The 18,517-nt window shown below is 40.0% G+C and overlaps 1 protein-coding gene across 5 annotated transcripts in view; it reads left to right on the top strand.

Moving 5' to 3' along the window:
- Positions 1-8,567: 8,567 nt before the first annotated feature.
- Positions 8,568-18,517, top strand: part of TMEM63A (transmembrane protein 63A) — a 29,776-nt gene continuing 19,826 nt past the window's right edge. Inside the window, exons 1-8 of one of the 5 annotated variants that reach the window (XM_072333316.1) lie at positions 8,568-8,667; positions 9,418-9,531; positions 10,398-10,594; positions 12,690-12,740; positions 14,567-14,630; positions 15,582-15,619; positions 16,728-16,870; positions 17,874-17,925. In XM_072333316.1, the coding sequence (XP_072189417.1) occupies positions 10,578-10,594; positions 12,690-12,740; positions 14,567-14,630; positions 15,582-15,619; positions 16,728-16,870; positions 17,874-17,925 (365 nt within the window). In that variant the 5' untranslated portion in view covers positions 8,568-8,667; positions 9,418-9,531; positions 10,398-10,577. Of the gene's footprint in view, positions 8,730-9,417; positions 9,532-10,397; positions 10,595-12,660; positions 12,741-14,566; positions 14,631-15,581; positions 15,620-16,727; positions 16,871-17,873; positions 17,926-18,517 lie in introns of all 5 variants that reach the window. The other 4 variants (XM_072333312.1, XM_072333313.1, XM_072333315.1 and 1 more) reach the window with 4 other exon arrangements.

The raw sequence follows: 18,517 nt of genomic DNA, 5'->3' as shown, positions 1-18,517 counted from the left end.
TTTCCCTACGGAAAAGCAAACACAACTGTTTAAATACAGCTTTTTCTGTTCTTCCAGCAGCCTCCTCCCTGCTGTCCTCATATGAGCTTCATTTGTAGCTGGGGCAGAGTGTGTGTTACCACTATGGTGTAGGAACGCCACATACTTTTCTAATTAATGTATATGCTCTTTCTGAGTGTTCTTTCTTCTTTTGCCATGAAAAAGAGAACATCGGTCACTTTTTCCCTCTCGAAGAGAGCAGAAAGCTGTATTCCAGGGGCTGTGCTTAATCACCACGAGAAGCTGCAGAGGCAGAAAGGTTATGAGCTACATGTTAATGAAAACTGAATAATGTGTTGCTAACTTTGCTGGAAGATGCTTTTCCTCTGCAGGCCAAACATGGAGATGAAAGGCCGAGAAGTAGGAAATCTAAATCTAACCTTTTCTGTTACACATGGTGAGTTGACATGAAGAATAATGTGTTGTTTTAGTGAAAAACAAAACAAAACAAAAAGGAAAGAAAAAGAGTGTTTCTTGCATAGAGAATCACAAAAACCAGCATGAGACAGAAGACAAAATTAGGCCATAATAGAGATCAGATCACAGACCTTCATCTTGTTGCTTATCATCCGTTGTTACAACAGACTGTTAAAGCACACTTGGCTGCAAACTTTGCATCATACAGCACTGTTTGTTTCTGCTCAGATAGTTCTGCCAACTCTTCTGAGAGTGGCCATGAAGGGCTACACAGTATTCTCAATGCATTTTAAAAGATGTTATCTCTGTTATAAGATTTCAAGTGGTTAATAGTAACTCATTTTTAAAACCTACCGAGCTCTTTACTCTTCGTGCTGAGTTCTTATTTCATTCCATTCCCTTTCTGTCCAAACTGTGGACAGCTTTGAGAGTCTCATAACAAGCAATAGTACAATAGCTCCTGATTTTCTTTTGCCTTCAAACAGTGCTGCAATGCCAAGAGAGGTGTGGGTGGGTCAGATACCTTTTTCAAGCAGTTACTTCAAGGCTGTTTCCACTTAAATATTTATATTACCATTGTAGTGTTTTTTAAACCACTTTGGTATGTTGTTTCCTTTTAATGAAAAAGATTTCAGTAGGGAAGAATGAGAGAAAATACAGCTCTTTGTGTATTTGACTCCAAAGAGAAACACAAAGGAGCATTTTTCTTCACGGCAGAGGCTAAGTTATGTAATTTCCTGCCATGTAGCTGTATCTGTGCAATCAAAGGGTATAAAGTCTTGGATTTAACACAGCCCTTGTAAAGAGCGAAATAAAGCGGTGTGATCTGACTAGCTTTAATCCTTTTAGCATTCATACTGCAGGGCTCTGGGAGATGCATTGGATTCATTTGATTTTAAAAGGGAATCCAGCCACACTTGGCCAGGCCACTTAAAGCGTGAAACATGAACTTTGGGTTTTTGGTGTTTTCTTACTTTACCATTTGCTTATTTAAATGCATCAATACAGGAAAGGCCAACATTTGCACATAGCAACCACATACATTTCTAAACCTTGTTTTTGTGCTCAACACAAGATTCTGCAGAAAACGCCATGTATTTGAGGGTGATAACTGTAAGCTTTGCAGGCTGAACAATGCAGTGAATATATAGTGACTTAAGCTTGGTGCATTTCTGCAGCGTGGCTGCTGGCTGCAGCAGTCACCAGCACAGAACCCAGAGTTGTTTAGCAAATCATACACATGGAAAAGGGTTTGCAAAGGCACAGAAAGGAAATTAAGGCTCAACTTTCATTGATTTGAGGGAATTTGTCTGCTTGGTCCCTCTTTTTTTTTGCTTTGACTTTAAAATAGGAATATTTTACCTCTCTGACAATAAAACTAAATATCAATTACTGCAAGCAGAGCAGAGATGTAAAGAACCTTGAATCCTTTTGAAACACTTATTCAGTTTGACCAGATCTGTTAGAACACCCCAATAGCAGACTACAGGAAAGCAGTGTTTTCAATTTAGCTCAAGTCCTGCAAGTCCAGTGCAGGACCTGTGAAAATCACAGTGTGCAACGCGGTTATAAAATTGTCTCCCCGACAGCTTTGAAGAGTGCACCACTCAGCTTGCTCTCAGCTTACTTCCATCTTCCCAGGATGGAAAACTGTTAAATATATGCTGACTTAAATACACAAAGGCTTAGATGTATGGTGGAACATGGAAATACGCGAGTGCCTGGACTTGTCTTGAAACTGGTATACAAACCACAGCATTTGCAGAGCACAGCTGTCTTGTTTCCTAGGAAAAGTGGATGGGAACTGGTTTCTTGACATGAATTCACATCCTCTGAGAAATACTCACACTGTGATCATTTGATTAATAAACTTGTGGTCTTATATTGACATACAAAACCCTTCCCAATCATCACAGGAACTACAGCAAAAAGGAACTACAGCACAAAGGAACTACGATCAAGCTGCCTCGCTCTTCTCCAGAGCAGTCTGTTATTTGAGGCCTTCAACCATGGGTCTATTCTCCTTGGGGCTCTGAGCAGCAGTACCAGCTTGCACTGACCCTCTCAGCTGTTTGCATACACCTGTGTGTGGAGCAGTGCCAGGAACTGATTCAGAAAGTACAAATTGAAAGGTGCTGTGAAAGCAGGAATAGCCTGCTCCAGTGCTGCGATGGGATACAGACCTTCCTCCTGCCCTGCAGCCTGTCTCACTCTGGAATCTACTTGAAACTCTGCCTGGATTAATTCTCATCACTCACCTCATTATAATCTGATATATAATCTTCACATACAAGCACCTGCTTTACTGAAGATGTACAGAATATATCAGGAGGAAAGGAGAATGGAAATGGTCCAGGCTTTCCTCCAAGTTGTGTCCCTGAGTCAGTATGTTGACCTTGAGCAAATTGCTTTGGCCAATAATTTCAAGTCCCTGTTCAGACACCAAAATAAATAACCTGATTTTCGAAGGTACCAGCCAACCACAGCTTCTATCAACAAAACTCTAATCACCAGTAGCCTTAAGTTCTGTACATAAACTGTATCAGTCAAATGAACAATATAGCTCTTGTCATCTGCTACTGTGTATTTACAAGTAGGAGAATTCTCCAGTGGTCCACAGATCAGCAGTGTGTTTAAGATCAGCCTGCAGTGAAGACATGGCTTTCTGTTTTTACAGAGCTCAGACACACACTCGTGAAGCAATGTTATACAAGTCATTTTTCCGTAGCTGGAATGGGTGTGAAGGAATACCTTTATACCCTTCGCATACATTTGAAAGGAAAAGCAACAGAAAATAATATTAATAATAATGAAAAGCCAAGCTCTGCTCAAACCAGGCCCTGGCTGCAGGATCTTTCTATATGGAAGTAGCCCTGGTGCCCTTGCTCATGGTTGTTTGTCACAGCAACAGCTTCACAGCTTCCTGCTTAAGACACTTGGCATCCTGTCACCAATTGGCTCTGCACACTTGCACCTGACCCCCTGCATGGGCTCACCATGATCATCCTGCTGCCAATAGTGCCCCCCACACTCAAACACCGTGGCATGGATGTGCAAAGGAGCCGAGCCGCTGCTGCAGTACCAAGTGTGACGGGGTCCTTCTGTGCTCTTTGCAAAACCAAGCCCTTAAATTAACAGATCAGGCCTAATAGCTGAGTCACACAAATCTACAGCGATAATTGTTGGTGCAAATTCCCAGGCAGGACAAAGATGCTGTGAAGTGTAACTCTCACTTCAGTTATTCAGCTTTGCTTTGAGTTAGCAAATAAGATCTAAGCTCTTTGAAATCCTCACAGGCTGTATTTGGAATTTTTTTGCTTCATATTTAAATGCAGGAGTTGGAAGGGGATATTTTTGCCCAAGGAAAATTAAGATCACTCATTTTAAAAGTTCTTTCAAAAATTATTTAATCCAGATTTCCATTTAAACATATTATTATTTTGAAAACACACTTATTTAAATTATAACTATCCATATTAAGACTGAAGCTTTTGAGATACGTGGTAATACACAAGCTTTTGAAAATCTGGCAAAGGACATTTCTAAATAGCCAAGCTATTTCTAAATAGCCAAGACTTTCAGGGCAAGCCAGGCCAGTGAGCCAGGCAGGGCCAGGATGAAGGCCTTGAAGCCCAGTTCCTCTGGGTGAAAGCCACAGGCTGCAGATAAAGAGTGGATGAAGCAGACTGACCAGTTTAATGACCAGCTTGCTCAAAGTAGTCAAACTGACTCATTTTTTATTTTTATTTTTTAATAATGCTCTTCTTCCAATCTATTCTCATTAAAAACAGAATTTAAGAGGTTGGTTGTCAAGATAGTCCGTTTAAGCCCATCTTGGTGATACAGGTTTCAGCCCTCCAATAGGTGAAGCTGTTACATCTCCTGTAGCATCTTGTAGTGCCTGTGCCCAGCTTTCTGCTCCAGGGAAAGAATGCTGATGTCTGCCCAGGTCTCACCCCAGTGTTGTTGCAACAGGAGTTGCTTTGTGTGGTCAGGACAGCTGCTGAGCTCAGAGACAAGGACACTAGACCACCTCTCAAAAGCTAACATACATTCTGTCCAGGAAACACAAGGCATTAGGATCCATAAATGGCCTGTAGTATTACACCAGGGATAAATACACCAGCCTTCTGTTTCACCTAAATCAAACACCCCAGGTTTGGTCCTCTTCAGTGGAAAAGACCAGGTTGTGACAGATGGTTTCTCCATTCTCCTCTCTCTCTTGGAGCCACCTTAATTACAGCTTGTGCTACACTACCCATGCATTAAATCCCTTCAGACAAATTAATGGATAGGGATTAGCATAACGTGTATAGTCACAAAACAATGATGTCATTCATATTTCAAGTCACCTCATCCTATTTTTATATCAAAATGTGTCACATCAACAGTAGTTTCATTTCCATGTGCTAATAATAAACCCAAACTTTCTATATATCAGCAAAAGATTATCCACAGCTGTGCCTATCCACAATACAAAGGTCTGAAACCTTATGCTTCACTCAGGTGAGCAATGGGGAATTCCATGCATTGTCCATGGGCAAGTCATAGGTGTTTCTTAGTCCACACAGGGCTGTGGCAAGGTTTGGCAGATGGCATGGCTGGGTCTGGCAGTGTTCCCAGCTGAGGTTTCATTACAGAAGTCCAGGAACACTCCCAGAGACTCCTGCTTACAAATGATCTGGATGATCAATAACAATGAGCTCAATGTGCAAAATAGGGACAATAAATAACCATTGAATAAATCCGTTTTAAATGAAAAAAAAACATTGTAATCAGCATACATTTTTTCCCCCATACATTTCTCATGTACTTTTCAGTATTGCTGCTTCAGTTTGCAGCTACTCGTATATTTCAATTCAATTCCAGCCTTCGTGCAAATATAACTTGACAAAGATCATGAGAAAAATGAATATGCTCAACCTTGGACACCAACAGCACATTTAGCATTTCCTATCTGATGAAAATTGTGAAAGAAAAACAAGGCACATTTCTATCATATAGTGCTAGTTAAATATTTTGTGTAATTGTGAATTCTATCTATTAGTAGAAATACATTCAACCCTTAACACAGGGCTATCTTTACCTAGAAAGTCAACATTATCTTCAAAGGAGAAGCAGCACTAAGAAAAGAATTAAAAAGAGAAGAGAGAAATCAAGTATAAGTAAGTTTGTTAACTTAAATTTGCTTATTTGTAGTCTCTCTGACTAGATTTTTCTGTTTTAATTGTGGACATATGAATGCTCAAGGTTTCATAGGAAGACTCCACAATGCCCAATCTAAATCCTTTGGTATATTGAGGCTTGTAAACAGATTGCAAGATGAAAGCAAAGATTAAAAGGTAGCAACGAGCTGCAAGGCTAGAAACCTGAATTAAATCCATTAAGATAGATTTGAATAAGCAAATAGGTAAGGAACAGCAAGCTGGGCTGATGGGTTTCTTCAGAGAGAGAAGTTGTAACCCTGTGAAGAGCTGCCACGCATGCTAAAGCATCAGGCCACCTCATACTCATGGCTCAGAGGCTATTGATGTCCCGTTGAAAGTTCACCCATCAAGGGAAGCCCTGCTGTGATAAATCAAACGGAAAGTGACAGCTCTGCTCTTCAGCCATAAGGACATTTAACAAAATACCTTTGCCTTATTCATGCAAGGCAAGAGTCCCACCAGTAAGTGTAAATACCCTGCACACTTGTTCAACTCAGTGCTAAAGAGCTGAGGAGTGGTTATGGAGAGTGGGAAATGCAAGGAAGAATTTTTAATTCTGAGGGCCTGCTCCCTATGTCCTGGGGCTGGACTTCCATATGCTCTAGCAACATAATTAAATGTTTGCTAACTAATGACAGTATGTGGCTTTTGTCACCAAGAGAACAGACAGTAGTAAACAAATCCCTATTTACAAGAGGTAGGGAGGAGGGAAATGTGACTCTGCTGCTGAAATTAGAGATAAACAAAATCGCACCACTTAGCTAAAGAGCCTGTCTAGACAGAGGAGAAGAAAAAAACAAATGACAAAAGCTTGATGCTATTCTTCTGAGAAAGTGAAATGATTTTGCGTCTGGGCACAAGTCTCCAGAACCAAGAATATCAGGACTGTGATGTCAAGTCCACTGGACATCACCTGTTTTATATCACAGAATAAGGCGGCCCAGCCATAGCAAGATCTCCATAACTCTGAAAAGTATGACAGAAATCTAAAGTACAAACAGCTCAGGAAAACAGTCAGAAAATCAACCAAGTGGATTTTGGTTCCAAAAATATTAGAGCTGGAGAAGCACAAGTAAGATTTAATTTCAAAAAGAAGTATTCTACTTTGAAGCCCTGATACTAAATAGTCTGCCCATGTGACGATCTGTTTCAGAAAAGCCAGAACAGAATAATTGCTCAGTAACACACCAAACTTTCCCACCACCTTAACCCCAAGTAGAAAAGACTTTGCTTTTAAGTTGAAAGCTTTAACACCACTCAACAATAATGGAATTTCTTTATTCCAGCAGTGAGTCTGAGCTTTTTAAGCTCCCCTTTACAATGAGGATTTTTGTTTCAATTTCTATCTAATGTAAATGTTTATGGCCAATTTAGAGTCTCAGATTATGTACTATGCAGCTGCTGGGAGAATTAGGAAATAGTTTGATTTTGAGATATCTCTTCATTGTTGTGTATAACTGAGACTTTTTCCCCTCTTGCCAGATGCAGTGGGAGAAGGCACACAGCAGATGTATAGCCACAAGGTGTCGTACACCGAGCAGGTATCCCTGAAAAATGAGATGGGGTCTTGACAAAGAAGCAATTCTTCTTGTATGGGTTAATGAAATGGCAGGGTAGCGTGCATGCATGCAGACACCAAAGAAATGAAGTTTGAACACGCACACATGGAGAGGAAGGAGAGGGATTGCCAGCGGGAGGAGACTGTCTTTTAGGCAGCTCAAATGTTTATTTCTTTAAAACATAAAAAACAGTGGATGACTGAGTAGTGCCCTGAGATTCTGACTGATGTAAAATGAGAATGAATCTTCCAATGCCCTGATGGTTTGGACTGTTTTTAGGGTGGATCACCATTGTGAATCACCACTACTGCTTCATCCATTAGACTGGAGGCAGCATGCAAATCCCTTACAGCAAATTCCTTGCATCCCTCTGAACCATTGATTTTCTTCATTACCTTCTCCTTCCTCAGGTATCTGCTGCCCATCAAAGTCAATCATGTCAACTGAGGGTGCAGAAACAGGAGACGATGAAGGTGGCAGTGCCAGGTATCAAATGATGGTTGAGGGAACACTGAAATAAAGGATAGGGAAGCAGCAGATGGCAAGGCCTTGTCACATTGTGTTTTGGTCTGTTGGCTGGGAGCAATTAACTTCTGCAAAGGATAGGATGTCTTTTGTGATGGCTGGAAATCAATCTTATCCCAGACCTACTGCAGACGCATTAACTTAAACTCCCTAGATCTCATTTTTTTTTCCCACTTTACAAGATTTGAATGCCATTTCTGTCTTTATAGGTACATGGAGACAAGGGGCTTCGAATATTTCATGGGACATTCATATCACTGCTATTATTGAGTTTATTTCACAGCTGTTCATCCTAGCATATGGACTGCTCCACTGGCACCTGTGTGCTTGTGACCTGGATCAGTCTGGGAGCTGGGAAATGCAGTGACCCTGTAAAGTTTTCACAGATAAGTAGTGAAAGCCTAAAACAACTGCAGTGAGCCACTATGAATACCACCCATTGGCGTTAGATAAGAAGAAAACTTGGCTCCTGATGTACTAAAAGCAATTCTGTCAGACCCCAGCCTCCACCTGAAAGCCTTTAGCTGACCCTGCTGCCTGGGAATAAACCCAGCGCCAAGCTAGTCCTGTGCTAAAGTAAAGCCTCTCTGAGTGAAAGCGGGTGACTGTATCTCTCAATTGCCGTGTAATAATTTTGGCAGAGCTACAGAAGAAAGAGATCATGAAAGCAAGAGCAGCTTCCCCTCGTGATTTTCCTGTACCGTTCCTTCTCCGACGGCAGCGTTTCAGGCTCTGTGAAACAGGAATGCGGAGGCGGCCGCAGTCGGGAAGCAAAGCCCGCCCGCCGCGCTGCCCTGACAGGGATCTCGGGGACCAACGGCTGCCGCCGCTTCCCGCCCCGCCCGTTGCCTCACGCCGGCCACCAGCCCGGGCGCGGGGCGGCACGCATGCGCGGGGACGAGGACTTGTTGCTCGGGCCGGTAAGTCGGGGCCGTGCGGTGACGGAGGGACGGCGGGGGGCAGCGAGGCCGCGACTGTGAAGGTACGGGGGGAGGGAAGGTAGGGGCGGCGTGAGGTGTCCGAGGGGCGGGAGAGAGCCGAACCTTGAGGGGCGGCCACGGGGCGGGAGAGAGGCCGAGCCGAGCCGAGCCCTGAGGGGCGGCCGCGGGCGTTGGGGCGGGTGCTACCCGCTCCTCTCAGCCCCTCGGAGGGCGCAGCGCGGGTCTCGGTGCTCGCGTTCCCTGCGAGGTCTCGTTCTCGTTGGGTTGCAGACTCGCGGCTCCACCTGGGGGAGGTGTTGCTGTTATCGTTATCTTCTCAACAGCTACCTCGTTTAAAAGTAAAAGCTCGCAAAGTCAGAAATTGGTGCGCTGCGTATCTGATGAGCTGGGTGCGTTGCTCCTGTTCTAACCCACAGTCTCTGCAATTGGTGTGAGGGAAGGGCAAGGTTCGGCCGTATGCTAAAAACTGCTCTTCTATCAGCACTGAGTTTCTTAGAAAGCAAGAACAGGTTCGCAGCACAAATCATATGTATGTATTTGCAGCGAGCTTGTCAGCTGGGGCAAAGGCTGCTTCTTTCCTCCCAGCTTCGTGTAGTCTAACCCTGAGTAAATTCTGGTTTGGGCAGAGCATTCTCCGTGCTAGCTGTGCTATTTCTGGTGGGTCTTGTTTTGTTTCTGTTTAAAAAGAGACTTTGTGGTTAATAATATTCTTTCATTTACATCCTCTAGAATAGCGCTCTCATGTGTGGCCTTCTTGTGGTGGCATGATAACCCTGAAGTAGTGCACCTAGGCCTGGGATGAGGACCTACAGTCTTTGATTTCAAAGGATAGAGCTTTTTGGGGTATGCTTTCTTTATGAATTTATCATTCAGAAGCATGTTCTACATGGAGCATGTTTTTGTCCAAAGCAGATAAGAACCATCACATTTATAAGGTCCAGGAAAAGCAATGCTTGAAGTTGGAAGTCTCAAAATAAGTGGGCAGTTGTATGCACTGATTAAAAGAAGGTGTTTGTATCAGTAGCTGAGTCTTGTGTGATCTCATTGTCTACTAAATAATTTGAGCAAGTCAGTTGAATAAAATGGGGTAAATGGGTGTTCTCTTAGAAAAATGAGAATATTCTTTTGTGTTAACAGCGTACTGTAGTTACTGTGCTGTTCTCTTAACTAAATTCTCCCGTTTAAAAGGAAAACATGCAATATCTAAAGAACAGAGGAGTGTGTTTGTGTAGTAATTCTTTTCAGGAGAATTAGTGACAATTTTGTGAATGATCTCAAGGCCTTGACATTTGATTTCGTAATTTACAAGCCAGTATGGTTGCACATACTCATCAACTAGGAATAAAGTCTTTGAACTGCTATAATGTTTTGGAGTGTCTAGTGCCCTGTCTTACCCCTGCAGTCAGAATCCAGCCTGAAATAAATAGTTTAGTGTTATAGATTAGATGATGGAAAAGTCTGTGTGTTCTTCAGTAGCTTTCCTCAGGTGTCTATAGGGGATGGGATCTGTTATCACTTGGGTACTACCAAGTCTATCAATTATTGTGAAAGTATTTCCCAGATAAAGAGGAGTGATTGTCAAATATGATTGTCTTTCCCAAAGTAGTTTCCTTGTTGAATATTCCTGCGCTTTCTGTTCTAGTAATACAGTACATCCTGCAAATAGCAAGCAGGCTTTTCATGTGGTTGCTTCTTTTCTTTTTATTAAGGGAAAGAGAAGATGAGCCCAGTCTTCTTTCTGGGTATTGGACGTTCTCATCTGGCCTATTCCTGGAAGAGAAGTGGATATTTCAACTCAACAAATGAGACGTACTGCTACAGCACTGCCCGGGGCAGCACAGTGCTCCAGGGAGTAACTTTTGGTGGAATCCCAACTGTCTTGCTGCTTGATGTCACCTTCTTTTTTGTAAGTCTGGTTTCTATTTATTATATTGAAAATACTAGGGCCTTCTCAAAAGTTACAGGCTGTGCTGGATTCTGTGTTTATCGGGTAGTGATTTGTTTCTGAGAATGATCAAAAATAACAAATATGCTAAGGCCATCCTGGGAACTTCAAGGCACTTTTCAAGTATTAACAACAGTGACACTGTCATCCTATCTGCATGTGAACTGTATGTTGGATGTATAAATGTAGGAAGTGTGCAGTATGATTGGGTCTGTATTTAGAGTCACGGTCTTTGAAGTGGTAACTCCAACTTCTATGCTTTGTCTTAATTTTTCCCTTACTCTGGGTATATTTTTGGTAAGGGAATGCCATTCACTAAATTGCTCGTCTGGAAGGAAATGTCCTGGTTGTTTTGCAAGAGAAGTCACAATATGGAAAATCTGTCACTTCCCAAGTGTTTGAATTAGATTTCATGAAACAGTCAAAGAGATAACAGTGTACTAAGAAGCTCAGTCTAGATAAAAGGAAGAAATGGATTAGCTTGCTAAGGCAGGCCTGGGATTCCCATACATTTTTTGTTATTTTGATGAGTTTGGTCTCAGTGTTCTTAAGCCACTGGAAAAAAATAAGAGCTATAGACTGGCAAATTGGCACAATAAATGAGGCTTCTGATAAAATCAGACTGAAGGGATCACAGTTCCCAAATTCTAGCAAACCATGTGAGGAAACTTAAAACTACCTGTGTGAGGTCTGAGCTGGTAGTTCAGAAGATGCATTTAATAAGATTTTGTCAAATTTTGGAGGGGAATTTCTATTTTTTTCTAAGCTGTGGTTGAATATAAAGGTACTGAGCATTGCACCCTCAATTCAAACAGGAAGAACTAGCTGCAATGCAGAAGACCTTTTCTTGTTCAGCTACTGAGTACTGCAATTTATTTAGCAATTCCTGTACTCCTCCTATGTTTATGACATGTTTATTGCAGATCCTTTTATTAACTGCCAGTTGATGGGTTTCTGAATATAATTTCTAGCCTGGTTTCCTGAGGAAGTGAGGTTTATGTATTGCATTATCCACCCATTTTGCCTGTCAGTTCCTCCTCCTAATGGCTGGAGAACGTATCAGCCAATTTAAACCTGAGTTGTCTTGGACTATGGAGGATTTGGCATCACTGAAATTTATGAACTGCGTGAAGCTTAATGGACAGATAAAGGAAAAGGATCTCAACTCTTATTTCCTGGTTGGGAGAAGGTTATTGTAAGAAGACTTTCTTTATTGCGAAATGAGGAAGTTAGCTGGGTAATCTTGACATGTATCCTGGCTGACCCTTCAGTACTTGTGTAGTGTGAGATAAGTTACATCACTGGCACGACTTTCTGGCCAAACAGGTATGGGATGTAGGAGGGGCTGGAGGGAGAGAACATACGTGTTAATGTGTGCGTGGAAAATAGGCCTTGTTAGTTCAGCCTCTTACAGAACCAGTTCTTCTAAAAATAATAATAATAAAAAAAATCAATGTATTTATCTCACAGATGTCTTATTAGTTTGTTTTTTTTACTTAGCCTCTTTCAAAAAAGGAAAATGTTGGGAGGAAGTAAAAAAATAAACTGGAGAGATCAAATAAACATTTCTGGGTTTTCTGAGTTGTACAAATGTATTACTTATTACTGAGTATAAAATATAAAATAATTCCGGAGATATCAGTTAAACTCCCTCCAGCCACTTTCATTTGTGTTAAATGAAAAATAATAAAAAAAACTGCATTGGAAGTCTTCCATCGTAGTTTTGGGAGCAAGTAAAGGAAAACAGCAAAGAAGTGTATGTGAAAGCTTTGAGTTCCCGTCTTTCACAAACTTGTATGTGTGTTTGGATCAGAAATATGACATTCAGAATTCCTTCATAAATTAGAATGAGGAGGTAGCTGGTCTGGTCCTTTGGTCGCAGTAGGTTGGTTTGGGGCTGTTAACATGTGATAGCTGGTTTAATATCTTATAGCTTTTTTTTTGTTTTTGTTTTTTTACAATACTTATGCGCCCAAGAAAGATGATTACAAAATGGAATATAAAAAATCTCTGTTTTTATTTTCTAGATTTTAATATTGTTGTTTTCCATTATAAGGAAGAGATTCTGGGACTACGGACGCGTTGCTCTTGTGTCACAAGCTGAATGGTAAAAAGATGCAATCAGATTGATTTGTTGAAACCTACTGGGGAATGTGGGAGCAGTGGAGTTAAGCAGGGCTTAATTTAAGTGGATTTGTATCAGTTAGATGTTGGTAATCACATACGTAAACTTGTTAAAAATGTAATCCCGTGACTTTGTTTGAAATATGTTCTGTTGCAAGTTCCTTCTTTTTTTGTGTCAGTTTGAAAACTGCTTGTTTGCAGTTATCATTGTAAATTCCCTCCTCCAGCTGTGGGTTAAGGAAGTGGATGTAAAAAAAAAAAAAAGAGAATAGGTTGTTTGTCTGCCAACGTCATGTGGCTGCATATTAATGTTTACAGTGCTTCTATGGCAGAAGGATATTGATTGTTGTGCGTGTTTCAATTCAGACCCAGTATCTTCCCACAGCTCCTCTTTGCAGACTGTATCTTGAAAGGTTTAAAAATAATTTAAAATGGAATGTCTTCTAACTGGTTTCTGAAATTCCCCACTGATTTTTAGTGAAAACTGCAACTGAACTTTTATTTTTTTGTTTTTATTTTTAATATTATTTCTACTAGATGATGTCTTGATGTTAAAAACTAGTCATCTCTTACAAAGTGGATAAGCTTTACAAGTGAGACTCTTACTCAATTTGTATAGCTAAGTTTGTAGAATCATAGAATGGCCTGGGGTGAAAAGGACCTCAAATATCATCTAGTTTCAACTAGCCTCCTACAGGCAGTGTTGCCAACAACTGAACCAGGCTGTCCAGAGCCCCATCCAGCCTGGCCTTGAATGCCTCCAGGGATGGGGCATCCACAACCTCCTCGGGCAACCTATTCCAGTGCGTCACCACCCTCTAAGTGAAAAATTTCCTCCTGATATCTAAACTAAATCTCCTCTGTCTCAGTTTAAAACCGTTCCCCCTTGTCCTATCTCCAAGCTGCAGTTAAGTCCACAATTAAGCAAAAGGAAATGGCTCAAAGTGTGTTTCTTGACTCAATCAGTGTACATGTGTGAAGGAAAAAAAAAAAAAAAAAAAAGAAAGAAAAAAAAGAAAAAAAGGATAGATAATAATGGAGGCAGCTTTAATCTAGCCAGCTCAGGCAGCAAGAATGAAGATGCTCAAGTACAGGCTTCCTTGTGGGTTTGGGCTGTAGAGATCTGCATGGGACAAGCAGGTACTTAAGCAGTCAGATGCACTGGAGTCTGTTAATATCCCTACAGCGTTGTGACATAGGCCAAAATTATTGTTAATACATTTACAAATCCCATAATTACGTGCACGTCACCATTGCAACATTTCTTTTTAGCAACAAACTGAAAACAGATTCTTTGCTATTTTTACTGAAAGCTGCGTGCTCTCTAATTGTTTTTAGCCTTGCTACAGGACTGAATTTGAATGAGGAGGGCACCTTGCAGGTAAAGAGAAATTCTGAGCAGTGGCTCTAAGTTGAAGGGAGAGAGGTGAAGGGAAAGAAGCTGATCTCTTGTGATGAGGTATATCTGAGATATGTTGTGGAATTCATCTTGCCCAGACTTAAAAACCTGTTTTGTGTTCTTTTATATGAGTGCAGTTCAGTACTTCAATAAAACACTCACTTTTATTTCTAGTGCAGTTACTCTCATTTCAAGAGCTCACAGGTTCTAACTTTTTGAACGTGAGGTTCAGTACAAGCTTCTGTAGTTAGGCATGTACTATAAGGTGAAAACCACTGCCTTTGTAAGTGGAAAAAGTGCTTTAATACTATTTCAGATAGTTACTTCAGAATTGTTAAAGTTGAAATAATTGTGTGAACTCCAGCCTCTGTTAGTAAAAATACTTGAAAGCATCATTTCATTTATTTCAGTGAAGTAAGTAATACCCACTCATCTACATCTTCAACATCACCCGAAGATCTTGAATATGACAGTGTAAGTATTTTAGGGTTTCTGTAAGGTTTTTTGTTTTATTTTAATATATATGCAGTTATAATTTGCCATTCCACTTAGCCCAGTGTTCTAGTCCATACTTCTCTATAGATGGTCTTTCAGTGTAAAAGTTAGTAGTACATCATGTACTGTGTTTTTTTAGGACTATTAATAATCTCTCTGTTTCTTGACAAGTTATTGTTATATCATGAATCAGTATCTTGAGTCAGTGTTGTTAAATAACTCTCTCAATTAGGAGAGGGATTATACATTGTAATACTAAAACCAGTTAGTAGTGGAAGGATTTTTTGAGTTAAACTTAGTGATTCTATCATTAAAATACCTGAGTAAAAATGTACCTTAATTGAATGCTAACATGAAAGAATAGGCCTTTCAAGGGAGATGTGGTATTTTGTTTTTAACCATACTAGAACATGGTGTGGGATGTGATCTGCTGCACTGTTTCCTAGGAGGGTTTCTAAATCTAGATAATTTCTAACTAGAGTTTAAGATATTAGCTTGTATAAGATTCTCATACAGCCTCTCCTTGAAATTGGAATCTCTGAAGTGCTCTTTTTAGGGGGAAAGATCACCATCCTAAAATTGTGCATTAGATCCCGATTTTCATAGTGAGGTTCAGTCTTGACTTTTCCTCAGTGAAGACGGGATCTGGACACACTTTTTAAGTTTAAGGAGCCCAAGCAGTAAATATACAACTAATCCCCTTCAAATCTTAAATACGCAGTGAAGGCAGACATACAGATTACCTTTTAGAAAGTGTGTAGAGCAATAGGTATTTTTCTATATATATTTTCTATATTTTTCTGTTTCTAAACAATGATTTCAGAATAACTGGCTGCCAGCCTTTTAGCTAAGAGATTGGCTTAATAGAAAAAGCCTGTAGTTTCTAACCTGTCCAGTTAAGAGAACTTCTATGACTTTTTTTCTTTACAGGGCTTTTGTTCTTGGATGGCAGCTGCTTTTCGGATGCAGTAAGTACAAAAAAGAAATAGTAAATTATTTTTGTTGTTGTTGTTTTATTTGAAAAAGACTGTTTGTGTTCTTCTTTTATTTTTATTTTTTCTTTCCTGAGCAGACAGATTTTGAATACAAAGAGCACTACAGGTGCCTCCAGTGTGTGGGCAATAGTGGGTTGGAAAAAAAAAGTATGAAAACAAGGTGACTATATAGGAATGCTTCTTCCCGGTACACTTACGTTTCTGTTGACATGCCAGAGACTTCTTGATCTATGAACAATGTGTGAAATGAATTGAATCTGGGCCACTTGTATGGATTCCAAGCTAAGAACTTGGCTCTAGGCTTATACCCTTCAAAGGGTACTGTGCAGGTGTTCCCCTGTTTGAGGCCCTTTAGCAGGAAACACTGTTTCCATGGAAGGAATTCTTTGGAGGACTGGTAACTTAACTGGGGCTGGAATTACAGGACAAAGAAAAGCCCATCCCATTGTTTTCCAGAAAACAAGCACTAGATTTGTGATGTTGGTTCCTTATGTCTCTTTGAGCTTAGTAAATTATGGTTATTAAAAATGCATTTCTATCTTGGTTACCTTGAAACAAGAAAAGAGTGCAGTTGAGACTTTCTCCCCTTTTGCTAGTCTCTTCCTTTCTCAAGAACTCATATTTTACCCATCTGTCTTGCTGAAAATGAGTAGATGATAAGAGTTCTAAGGTTAAGGCTCTTATCCTCATAGGAAGCCTCTCTTGAGATGTGTGAACACTGTCACAGCGTGACCATAAAATTTGAGATCTAGGCTTTCCATTCTCGCTGGAAGTTATGACAGATGACTTTGTCCTCTTCCATCTTGGTATAAGGAACTTTCCTGCATATTTTCACAGCACTTGTTTCCATCTTAAATTCTATTATATTTTTGTATGTTGATTCTGTGCAAGAAAAAGGCACTTCTGAAACTCAAACCTATTATACTTATAGAGGGGAGAACACAATGGTGTTGAAAACTAAAAGGAGTTGATGGGGAAGTCATTGGGTTAACTGAGAAAATTATGTATGTTCAAAAACCCCCAAACAACCCCACAAGTATTAAGTAGATTATGATTACGTGCTTTTTTGTCTATGATGTAGTGATGATGAGATTCATGACAGATGTGGTGAAGATGCCATACACTACCTTACCTTCCAGCGTCACATCATCTGCTTGTTGGTTGCTATCAGCATTTTGTCTGTGGGTGTCATATTGCCTGTCAACTTATCAGGTGATCTTCTTGGTAAGAATTTTTTCTTTAATTCTGAAAGGAGTTTGCTTTAATGCCACTGTGAAAGCTTTCCGGATCTTTTGTTTGTTTGCTCCCTTCTGCTCTAGTTTTGTCAAGTTTTGAGTCACAAATCATCTTGCTGAGGCTTTGTTGGTGCTGACTGGGCTGAAAGAATCATTTCATGTTTCTTGCATTCTTAGTCCTGATCTGACTGTTACTCAACAAATAGAATGTGTCCTCTAGTCTATTGCCTATCCAGTAGAACATTAATGAACACAACTCTGACAAATCTTGTTTAAACATGTTTCTGTTTTTGATAACAAGCCCTTATTACCCATGAAAGGTGCTTATGAGCTGACTTCCTATCAGTCTTGCTAAGACCACATTTACAGACTTCGCAGTTGATCATCTTGGTTTACACTGCTGATCACCAGTGCATTTGATTTTTTGCAGGAGATCTCAAGCAGAGTGCTTCTTTATATTTTGTCTGGTTTCTCTTATACAGTGTTGTTTGCATGTTAGTTTGTGTACTGACTTGCTGACTTTTTTCCCCAAAACTTACTCTCTTCTACTGCCCTTAAAGTAACCTACATTTTGTTTTCAATTTGCTACTACCTACATTTTAAAGAGCCTTGTGACTTTGCCTGCTTTTGTAATTAGATGTGTTTTCCCTGTGCCCTCAGTATTGTTTCTTTTCTAACGTTGCTAATTGGATATGAAAGGAGACGATGGGAAGGGGGAAACATGCTGCAAAAATCTAGCATTCAGATGTTTAAAGTTATTATTTCTTTGGATGAGCTGCAAAGTGGTATGATACTAGGGTGTTTTTTTGTGAATTTTAACGTGTAATACTGCCAACCAATATTATGATTCCAAATTGTTTTAATGTTGAAGTAGATCAACATCTGGAAAAAGAGGAGAAAAAAATGTCTTTTTCAGTTTGCAGGTGAATTTTATACCAGCTAATAATGTTATGTGTTTGGTTGATTTTTTTATTTTTTTTTTTCCTTCTTAGTTAAAGATCCATACAGTTTTGGAAGAACAACTATACAGAACTTAGAAACTGGGTGAGTAAATCTTGGAAGGTACTTTTATGCTTGTCTGCTTCCTGCCATAGTTCCTAAATACATGCATTGATGATTGCAACATGGCTCTTGGGGGTAGGAATTACTTAATCATGCTTTGTCAACTGAAATTGGGTTGTGTTCAGGCTATATGTTATGGCTCTGGTAAGAAATCTGTGAACGTGGCTTCTGCTCTCTCAGCTCTTTTTTTTTTTTTATACTACCTGTTTGTCTTGGCTAATGATTGCACATCTAACACTATTATTTTCAGAAATACCTATGCTAAAAGAAACCATGCTGTGGAAAGGAAAATAAAGCTGATAGTTTTACTGTAGCATGTAACTCGGATAACTTAAATTCTCTTAAACCAGATTTATGAATGTCTCTCCCATTTGAGGTCACAACTGAAATTTCTGCATTTAAAAAAGAAGTCTGTAAAAATGGTTGCAATACCAATCTGTACAGCTTTTCTGTTATGTCATTATTCAAAACTTCTCTATCTGTGCTGTGATGTCCAATAGAACATTTACCATTGCACTATGTTTTTTTCTATCTGTGTTATGATTCCAAGTAGCTAGTGAGGATTTTATTGTTC

This window comes from Excalfactoria chinensis, chromosome 3 (genome assembly GCF_039878825.1).
Source record: "Excalfactoria chinensis isolate bCotChi1 chromosome 3, bCotChi1.hap2, whole genome shotgun sequence".
Lineage (NCBI taxonomy): Eukaryota > Metazoa > Chordata > Aves > Galliformes > Phasianidae > Excalfactoria > Excalfactoria chinensis.
Note: the sequence above shows the minus strand (reverse complement) of the source record. Positions and strands in the feature narration are given on the sequence as shown.